The sequence below is a fragment of the Camelus bactrianus genome, chromosome 16 (assembly GCF_048773025.1).
Source record: "Camelus bactrianus isolate YW-2024 breed Bactrian camel chromosome 16, ASM4877302v1, whole genome shotgun sequence".
NCBI lineage: Eukaryota > Metazoa > Chordata > Mammalia > Artiodactyla > Camelidae > Camelus > Camelus bactrianus.
The window spans coordinates 57,913,866-57,924,385 of record NC_133554.1 but is presented as its reverse complement, the minus strand read 5'-3'; the positions used below and the strand labels follow the sequence as shown (position 1 = coordinate 57,924,385).

General features: G+C 57.6%; 1 protein-coding gene across 1 annotated transcript; it reads right to left on the bottom strand.

The window, feature by feature from the left end:
- Nucleotides 1-251: 251 nt before the first annotated feature.
- CBX2 (chromobox 2) lies at nt 252-9,450 on the bottom strand. Its single transcript, XM_074343840.1, has 5 exons — nt 9,258-9,450; nt 9,143-9,186; nt 8,098-8,163; nt 5,768-5,873; nt 252-4,431 (listed from the first exon to the last, which is right to left on the bottom strand). Exons 1-5 carry the CDS (start codon nt 9,327-9,329, stop codon nt 3,118-3,120), a joined length of 1,602 nt encoding a protein of 533 aa, XP_074199941.1. The 5' UTR covers nt 9,330-9,450; the 3' UTR covers nt 252-3,117.
- Between the last annotated feature and the right edge of the window lie 1,070 nt (nt 9,451-10,520).

Here is a 10,520-nt window from a genome sequence, read left to right as displayed (position 1 = left end):
CCCCTTTGGTGACAAATCACCCTCTCTGGGAAACACTGGTGTGGGGACTCTTAAAATCAATCCCACCCCTTTGCTTAGAAAAAAAATTTTTTTTTTTGCACCCAGTTAAGTGGCTAAGCCTTTCCCAAAGCCTGTAATTTTTTCACCCCAAGATTCAGTCCAGTCCAGATAAGTATTTTGCCTCAAGAATGGGAAAGTGAAGAGACTGTTTTGTTTCCAGGCATCACTCATGACATATACCAGGCCCAAAGTTAAGAAAAGAATTTATTGATATACCAAGAGTTAACAAAAAGTTGAGACGGAAATTCTCTGACACCACTGTAAAATAAATTAACATCAGTCTAAAAAAACCTGCAACCTATTGCTAGTGTTAGTTTTACAAAAATACTAGAAAATTCACAGAACCTTTAGATGCACTTGAGCAAAAATCTGTTCACCTAGGCACTACCTCTCCCCTCCTCCCACCCTCTTCCCCCAACCATTGTGGGCTTCCTGGGGGAAGCATTTCTTTTAACTGGTTGGTCCTGATTGAATATGGGGGCTGGGCTGCTGTCCTGTTTCAACAAAGATCTTAAGTCTCCCAGGGCAATAACATATCCACTTTTGTTCTCTCTCTTTAAAAAAAGCAGCCAGCCAGCCATAGTTTAAAGCAATTAGAAGCGGCATATATGAATGATTTGGCTTTTTTTTAAATTAAAAAACACAAATCAAGCCAGTGACTGGCAACAGTCCAGAGCTCTGGTCCTCCCCAAAGTTCTCCCCTGACAAAACCTTTAGGCCCAGCGCCCTCTTAGTCATGTCAGAATTTTGAGTGTAACAAGAACAAGGAACACTCTTTTTGGTACCAAAAAATATATATAAAAATATGCCAAATCTTCTAAAGAGGATAGACTGGCCACCTCTTCCTATGCATTACAAAAGCAAAGAGAAAGACAAGATAGGATTAACACGCCCGTTCAGTACACACAGGAAAGCCTGCAGGATAAAGAAACGAATCTCGAGTCAGATGTGTGACCAATGCCTAGCTCCCCCACCGACACATAGCAGCAAATTAAAAAGTACTACTTCATTTATTGGTAAACATGACAACCAACTCTGAGCATCTGTCCAGTTCTTCAGTGAAGGCTGTCACGCCTGCATACAAGTGCGCACACACACTCACCCTTTTAAACACGAACCACTCGGAGTCACAAGCACCAAGAGAAACACACAACACAGCAGGAAGGCAAAGTGGCTGGGAGTAAGGTGTTTGCAGATTCAAACTTTGGGATTGAAGTAGCTGGTAAACAGAAAGGCACCTAGTGGGGTTTGGAGACCTGGCTGCTGGGGCTGTCAGGCCAGCCCAGAGCAGGGTCGCCCTGACGGCTTGGATGGGAGAGCTACTGTTGGCCTGGCTCTGCAGCCCCTAAGGCAGCAAAACACGGAGATGAGGAGCTCCTTGGAGGGGAAGGCGGCCCAGAAGAGCCCCTTCAGTCACACCCAGGGGCATGTGGGGACAGGAGGGGAAGCTGGTGCCAAGGGCCGTGTGCTGCCACCCCTTCCTTCCAGACTGTGCAGTGAGCTGGCATCTCTCCATCCCCTGCTGGGGCAGTGCAGGGGACAATTCCCCGCTTCATTGCCAACTTTCCAGCTTCAGCCTGGCTGTCCAGGGCCCCCAGATCTTGGGCGCCGTTCCTGCGGCAGCCAGCACAGCTACCTAGTGCAAGACTCGGGAGATGCATTTAGACGCCCCTCAACAAGGTTGTGGACATGGGTTCATCCCCAAAGGCACACTGTTGAAACTGATTTGGCTAAACAAAAGCCATCTCTTCCTATTTGGTGTGGAGGGTGAGGGAGCAGGGGAACTGGAGGTCTGGCAGGTCCACCCCGTACATTGGGTTCTCCTCTGCACTCAAGGCGATGTGGACAAGAGACCCCACATATGCTGGCTGATGCCAGCAGATAATCGAAGCAGAAACAAAGCCCCCCCCCCACTTCCAACTTCCTTTTTGGCATCACAAAGACCAGTGACCCCACTCACTGATGCACCCATCTCTCAGCCCCAAGATGTCTGGTCATTCTGACCTTGGTCAGGAACCAAACAAGGCAGCTCCGACTCGGTCACCTGGAGGAAGGCAGTCGGGCTGGCAGCTCTGGCCTTTCCTGGGGGGTCCTCTGCCAGGTGGGCTGCTCAGATTTTGTCCCATTTCCCAAATGGTACAGGGATACAGCTTCTCAGCAGGGGAGGATAACACTGAACCCCCTAGCGATGGGGGGGATTGTCAGGGGAAGGAGGTGACATCAGCTGGGCAGACGTGGGTGGGGCTGTGATCAGTACTCACCCTGCAGCTGGAAGCCAGAGGATGGTGGGAGAGGAGACCTACTTCCAACAGCTGCCCACTGCCCGGGCGGCCTGGGGCAGCACGTGGGGCCACAATTAGGACTAAGGCAGTCCTTGCACAGGCTGGCAGAATGGAGGGCAGTGGACTGACACCTGTCTCATGTTCCCCCAACCTCGGAGTCTCTTCATGTGAAACAGCTCTGGGACCAGCTCCACCCCTCCCTCCTCCATTAAAGCCTCAGCCCTTATCTGTCTGGGATTGGGGCAGGGACAGGGAGGTGAACGGTGCCCTCGCCCATGCCAGCTCAGGCACCGCTCAGACAAGCAAAGCCACTTCCCTGCTCCCCCCTCCCCATCTTCCACACCCTGAGCAGCTCCCCAGACCTGACACCTCCCTGCAAAGCCCCATACACCGTCTCCTCCCACCACTGGGCAGGGAACAGCCAAGCTGGACCAGGAGAAGCCCCCTGCTCTAACACCTGAGCCTCTGGGAGATGGGGGTGGTGAGCTGACACACTTGAGTAACATTTCGCTGAGCCACAGGTGACCGCCGAGACTTCCTGAGGCTAGTGGGGAGCAAAGAGAAGGCCCAGAGGTAGGAATGAGGGCAAGGCCAGGCGGCAAGGCGGCAAGGCACCACGGTACCTCCCTGGCCAAAGTCACAGGGGGAGTTCCCATCCAGGCCTGCCCTTGAGGGAGGCCACTGGCCCCTGGAGAGGGTAAGGGGAGTGGGCCACATATCAAAGCAAAGCCAGAGGCCAGAGAGTGGCAGCTGAGACCCACGCAGCCAGGCGGCGTCAGTAATGTCTCAGGTTGAAGAAGCCCACGCTGGTGGGGGACTCCTTCACCGTGACCGTGATGAGGTTGGCAGTGACGTCAGTGACGAAGACATGCTCGATGAGGCTGCGGGGGGGCTTCCAGTCCTGGCTGGTCTGGATGGACACCGACAGGTTCTGCCCGGCGCTGGGCAGCGAGGCCGAGTCGGGGTCCGAGTCGGAGCTGCTGTCCTCCTCGCCGGTGCTCACCTCGGACAGCGCAGCTGCCTTGCGCGCTTCTCCCAAGGGCGCGTGGCCCTCTTGGCCGGAGGCTGTGTTGCCCTTGACACAGTCCCTCTTGCCTGCAAGGGTGGGCATGGCTGCCACCCTGGAGGCTAGCTTCTCACCCTTGCTGGTGTCGGTGAGCAGGCTGGCCCCGCTCCCCGCAGTGGGGCCACCCCCAGTGCCCTTCCCAGTGGCTGGGTTGGTGGCAGGGACACCCTTGGTGGCTGTGGCATGGCGGGCAGCCATGCCCACCCCTGGCGTCCCGTTCTTGACGCTCTGTAAGTCCAAGACCTGGAGGCTCAGCTCCTGGGTGGGTGCAGGCTGGGGGCCAAGGCACCCCGTGGGGACCTTGCTGCCGCTGTGAGCATGTGGGGGCCCTCCTGAGCTCCCCACTTTCTGCTCCACCGCCCCACTGCTGGGGGCCTTTGGGATTTTGCTTCCAGGGGGGCTCACCCCCAGCTCCCCCTTCTGCGTCCTCACCTTGAGGTCCAGCCCTAGGCTGCACTTGCTAGTGGCCGGGGCCCTGAGAGCTAGTCTGCCGGCGGCCTGGGACTGGCTCTGGCTCTGGCTCATCCGGTTCATGTAATGCACGATGGAGCTCTGCCAGCTGATGCCACCCCGGCTGGGGCTGCCGGCCATGCCCTTCATCAGGCTGGCCAGGTTCTCCGGGGTGGCCATGGTGCTGGGGCCACCACAAGCCTCCTTGGCGTGGGCCTTCAGGGCGGCCAGGCCGGCCACAGGGGCGCTGAGCGGAGGGGGCAGCTTGCCGGCCGGCGCCCCCAGGTCCTTCCGGGCTGTCTTCAGCACCTTGGCCAGGCTCATGGGTCTCCGGGCCGCCTTCTGCTCTGGGGGCAGAGGCTTGCGGCCCCGCTTCTTCCGGATGGGGTCCTTCAGTTCGGGCTTGGCTACCAGGATCTGGGCCTTCTTCTGAGGCACTGGGTGAGTCTCGCGGCCTCGGGGGCCCCTCTTGGCATCTAAGTCGCTGTCATCCTCTTCGTCTGAGGAAGAAGAGGAAGACGTGGAGGAAGAGGAGGAGCTGCTGGATTTCGATTTGGAGGGGGCATCAGGTTCCTGCAATGACAAAGGGGAAGAAGGTGTCACTTCTACAGCCTGGTCCCCAGGGGCGCTGGACACTTTGGAGCCAGCACCTCCTGTGGTTTCCAGACCAGAAAAGCAGTCAGGAGGGAGCAATCTCACTGCCTTGTTCCAGAAAGGACCTTATAAGTTTCCACGAAATACAGTTAAAAGTGGAAAAGAACAAAGAAAAACAGATGGTCTGCAAAGTGAGCAGCAGAGGGAAATGCACACGTGCCGACCCCGGACGTCAGGCTTTCCGGGGGCACACGGAGAGCTCCCTGCCCTCGGCAGACACCTGGCAAAGGGAAACTCAGAGCAGCACAATTCTCGTGTCTCAGAAGGGCAGGGTGGAGTGAGCAGTGCGTGTGAGAGCTCAGCCGAAAGCACGTGGGTATCTTGCTTCAACCTCCCCACTTCCAAAGCTGACCCCTTCGGAACCTTCCAGTGCACAGGAAAACAAAACCCTGCCCTCCCCGTCCTCTGCACGTCACCCCCAATGCTAAGTGAGCACATCCTCCTGTTTCTCAGGTCCCCATGGAAAAGGTGCACTTTAGGGAGACAGAGCCAAAACCCGCTCCCGGTTACAAAGCTGGCCTGCCTCAAACTGGGGACGACGAAATCAGACCTGGGGAGTCTGGGGCCCCCCTGCCTCGCTGCCGCTTCTCTGTTCACTCCTGCAGTCCCACTCAAAAGGAAGATTTTGAAGGCAAAATGAGGTTAGTGTACCCTAGCCAATAAGACTCCTGGCAGGGTTTCCCCAGCCCCCTGGAAGGGCAGCACCCTTGAGAGAGAAATCAAAGACTCATCAGAGACCAAGGTTGGGACCCCTTCCACACCCTGCCTCCGAGCGACTGGAGGAGGGAGGGGCCGTGCCAAGGAGCCCGGGCGTGCACGCGCCTGTGGGCTGCCCTGTCAGTCGTGTCTACTTGGCATACCTACGAGCTCCTACTGTGTGCATGCTTCCTGTTTTAGGTTCCCTGTAAGCCACTGGGGGTGGGACAGCAGCAGGCAGCAGTGCAGACTGACACTGCTAGCTAGGAGAAAGGAACGCAGAGTGGACATCAAAGGACCAGGAAACCAGCTCAGGAGGGGCTTCACCATTGCAGGGACAGGGCAGGAGGCGGAGCTGATGCCCCCTGCTGGCAGAGACTCAGGGCCGCAGCCCAGAGGGAGGCAGAGGCCAGGGTCTTCTGAGCAAGGGAAAGACTTCTGCAGAGGTGCCAGCTGGCTTCCTTCCCCAAAGCCCACAAGCCTCCCATCACAGCCTTCCACTCGGCCCAGAGCCAGCGCTGGGAGGTCAGCAGCCAAATCGGGACCAGCAGCCACCCACCTTGAGCTTGGAGTGCCGGCTACAGGAGGACATCACCGTGTGCTTCCTCGGCCTGCCCCTGGGCCGCTTGCCTCTCTTCCGGTTCTGCACCTCCTTCTCATGTTCCCTGAAGACAAGCACCAGTCAGGGTCACAGACCTTCCCTCCCGATGCACTGGAGCCCCCCAAAGGTAGTTCATCACCAGTGTCACGGCAAACACACATCCTATTAGTGAACACATCCAGGGCAGAGGTCCAGATCCAGCTCTCTGCATTATGGGTCAGTGTTATTTTTATTACCATCTACCTCATTTACATCTGGGTAAAGACAAGTCAAAGAAAATCATGCAAAGCTGGGAAAGGAACAGCTCCCAGTTTTCTCCAACTTCTCTTAAGACAGCCCTGCGCTAGTCCTGGCCACTTTCTGCAGGGAGACTGTTTTGTGCAAATGCTACAACGCCACAACTAGGAGTCTTTGTGGTCTCATGGTCCACCCCCTCACTCCAAACAAGAAAGTCCAGCAACAGGGAGGTGAGGACCACTGCCCCCAGCCTCCGGCTCTCCACTGCCCACACAAAATCTCAGCAGTTGTCGGAGCACCAGGAGAACCAAGGGCTTCAGTCCTGTTCTGCGCGTGGTCTACCCAGAGCCAGTGTCCCGGCTCAGATTTCTCTCCTAGTTTCCTTTTTCTGAGCCCTCTCTGCTCTAATGGAAATACTGGTGGCGCCTGACTCCAAGGTGGCCTGGGCTCGGGAGCCAAGAGGGCTGCCTCCACCCATCAGCCCTGAAAGTCTGTATTCCAGGTTCCCCGCCACCACCTGCCCTAGGAAAAGGCTCTACCTGGAGTAGTTTCCTGGTAATTAAAATGGGCAAACATTATCTCAGTGGGGCCTGTAAGGTGATCTTGTTAAGAATCCAATTAGAACAACCAGACAGAGCTTATACTCAAGAGTAGCCCCAACTTGTCCTCCCCATGAGGACAGGAGCACTTGCAGGTCTCTGCTGACACATTAACCTGTAACCGTGTGCTCTGAGCCTGGACCACCCCTTACACTCAAAAGCCATATCCCCACACCAAGCAAATAACCACCAGCTCCTGGCTTCCAGGGGGATCTCTGGGGTGGACCGGAGTGCAGAACATCCCCTTTCCCAGTCGTCTCTCTCCTGTGATTGAAACCAACCACCCCACAGTTCTCTTTAACTCCTGCATCAGTCTCTCGGATATCTGCTAACCCTAGTTCTCGTCTGCTGTGTTGTAACCAAAAGTGAAGTTAAGAACACACGCTCTCTCAACAGGCAGGACACTGTCTTAGAGAAAAAGGTACCAGCTCCCACCCAGGACTTACAGGACCCAAGTTATGAATTAAATAGCAAGGAGGCTTCCGACAAGCTTTTTCAAAGGTACTGAGGCAAGCATATGCGTGCTGCATTTCTCACCCCTCTTGCCGCCCTCCCCAGATCTATCTCTATTTTCCTCTCCACTGTCAGGGCTACTCTGAGAAGACCCAAAATGTCCTGCTACAGTGAAAAAAAAAAAGTGGACACAGCTTGAGCTACCAGAGAACAGCTGGCTGGACTGACCCCATCTGGGAAAGCTTTTGAGCACCTAATTTATCTGCCTCTGCCAACGCGGCAATCCCCACCCCTGCCCCCACCAGTGTGCTCCGGAGCAGCACTCCCTGGACCCTCATGCCATCACCTGCTCCTCACCACCCTTTCCCCCGAGTATCTCAAGGAGGCCTCTCTTAACCCAAGTCTTCTACCTATAAATAGAAATGACATCTAGAATTACAGAAGTAAATTCAGCCCCTGAGACTGCAAGGGGGCCCCCATGGTGCTCACTCGGTACCAGCTGTTCTGCAGTCCAGAGAAAAAGAAATGTGTTGTTCTTGGTACAGACACACCACAATCGGCGTAACATTCTACCATGTGCCCCAGCTCCCTCTCTGAGCCTTCTTTTACTCAATGGCACCCACGAGGAAGGCTGGGAGGCCAGGTCTGCATTTTTAGGGCAAACCTGCCATCCTGGTTTTTATTAGTGCTGTCTGTGCATTGGTCGACAGAAAAGACCAAGAAGAGAAGCCAGAACTTCTCTCACCAAGGAACCAAGAAAGTCCATTTTTGCAAGCCTGGCTGTCACAAAGGCCAAAAGCAGCATTTACTCAGTGACTCCCAAGGTCTGGACACAGTGCTGGCCAGTCGAGGGAAGGTTGGGGGACGACTCATCTGGAATCTCAAACCATAGCCCAAGTCCAGGACCCCTGGAGGGCCAGCACAGCCCTGTACCACTGTGTGACAGGCCAGGGTCCCCCCAAAGGTCTCCCCCTCCCACAGATCTGTTAATTTTCTCACTTCTTCTGGAATGCCAGGAGCAGCCTCGGGTCCAGGATATTTTCCTCTGGTTCCCAGCTGTTGTGTCTGGAAAAGCAAAGAACAGGGTGTCCTAAAGTACCCTCCAGTGACCAGCCACTTCATTAAGCAGCCCTGGGGTGCTGGGGAGAATCCCTAAAGGTCCCGCCAACACCCAGTACAAGCTCCTGGAGACCCCGGCTCTTGAAGCCAGTACCTTGTCCTCAAATTCAAAGGGAAACCACCACCTCAACCTTCAATTAACACGCGGTCTCAGGAGAACTCCACTGTCTCCCAGGGAGGAAAACAAATCCGAGCAGAATAGAAAGTTGCAGACAGGGAAGCCCCCAAACCCTGGCCTGGAGCCAGGGAGGGAAGGGAAGGCTTGTCCAGGATGCTGAGACGGGGAGGCCGAGGGGCACAGGAACGCAGCCCAAATATTGAGAATCATGTTGCTGGCGCCCAGGCGAACACGGGCCGGGGCGCCCGGAGAAAGAAATGTGGGGTCTGGAAAGAAAGGGGAACTGGGTCTGCGCTAACGCCTGTAAACAGAGCCCCTTCCGGGATGCCAAGTCCCCTCCCTCCCATTAAAAAAAAAAAAAAAAGCCCTACATCCATCAATAGAAAGCTCAGGTTACAGCGGGGAAAATACGAACAAGAGGAGGGGGGCTCGCGTCCTGCGGGGAGGGCTGAGGCGGGCGGGGGCGCATGCAACAAATGGGCGCGGGAGGAGCGCTCGGCGCAGGAGGGGAGCCGGCAGGGCGTGGGGAGAGGCAGCCCGGGTGCCGGGAGCGGGGCTGGGCCCGCCCAAGGGGGTTCCAGGGAAGCCGCCCAGCCCCGCGCCCCGCGGGCTTGTAAACAAAGAGCACCCCGCGCAGGCTGGGCGCCCCCTCCCCGCCAAGCCCCAGGAGCCCGCAGAGTCCCCGCAAACTTCCCGCCCAGCCCGCGGACGCCCCCAGACGGCGCAGACGATGGACCCCACGCCGGCCCCACTCCGGGCTGAGGTGGAGCGAGCGGAAAGGCGGGCGCCGCATTGTTGGGGACTCACTTGGAGGACCAGCCGCGCCACTTGACCAGGTACTCCAGCTTGCCCTGCAGGGAGAGAAGAGGCGCGTGAGCCGGGGCGGGAGGGCGCGGGCGGGAGCGGGCCGGGCCGCACGCACCTTGCGGAGCCGTTTGCTCAGGATGCACTCCGCGGCGAAGACCTGCTCGCCCACGCTGCTCAGCTCCTCCATGCTGCCGCGCGCCCCGACCCGACCGCGGCTCCCGCCGCTCCGCGAACCGCTCCCCGAACCGCCACAGCCGCCGCCGCCGCCGCCGCCGCGCGCGCCCCGCCGGCAGCACACAAAGCACCGCCCCCGCCCCGCGCAGGCCCGCCCCGCGCACGCGCACCTCTTCAGCGCCCGGAGCGCTGCGCGCCCGGGCCCGCCGCCCGCTCCCGCGGGCCGCCCCGGTCCGGCATGGTCCAATGAGCGCGCGGGGGCGGGGCGGGGGGGCGGGGCGCGTATTGTTCACTGAGGGCACGGCTTCGCGCCCCGGGCGGGGGTGTTGCGCGCCGTGTGGGGCTAGACTGGGCTCCGGGAACGCGCCGCGCGCGGGGGTCCACCGAGCACGGTCGGGTCCCTCGCAGAAAGGAGCGGGGAGCGTCGCGTTGAGGAGCTGGGGATCGCCACCGAGTCCCGGTTGATCTCCGGGGCGCGCCTGGCCTCCGAACTTCGTTTTCCGGGCAAAAAGCCATTGTTCTGGCCCGAAGTGGGGGGAGTTGGGACGCAGCGACGCGGCGGCTTCCTGCCCCTGTCTCCGAGGGGCGCTGCTTGGGGCGCGCCGAGCTCACCCGCCCTCCACCTTTTTGAACTTGTTCTCCGGCAGTCGTACTATTTTGCGCGGGAGTGTAACGGGCCGGGGCAGGGGTGGTGGTGGTGGTGGTGCGAAGAATAGGAGACAAAGTACTGGGGGGAGGGGGGGAACGGCAAAAACTGAGCAGCCCAACTTTTTCCCCCAAAGGCGAGAGAGGAAAATTCATCAGTTGAAAACGAACGGCTCCGTGTTCTTTAAGCTGTGAAGTGGCACCCAGCCCCCAAGTTTTAGGACGCACGTTGGCGGAAAAGCAACTACACCTTTTCTTAACTTGTTTCACGATTTTATGGACATGAATGTGGGGGAGTGGGATCGAGATTTGAGATGGTTCTAACCCAGGACTAAGTCATTAATGGGCCTGCCAGGATTTGGCATTCCGTGTCCTTTGGATCAGTTGCATGCGGCAGAGAGAAGACGGGACCGCGTTTAGAGGTGGGGGTGGCCTGGGCTCCTGTGGGGTCATGGTCGGCAGCCACCCTTTTATTTTATACTGTTCAGATCCGTACTGCAAGAGCAACTCTCCCTTTAAATCATTTAGATCTTGAATCAGAGCAAGTCAAACGAGTAAT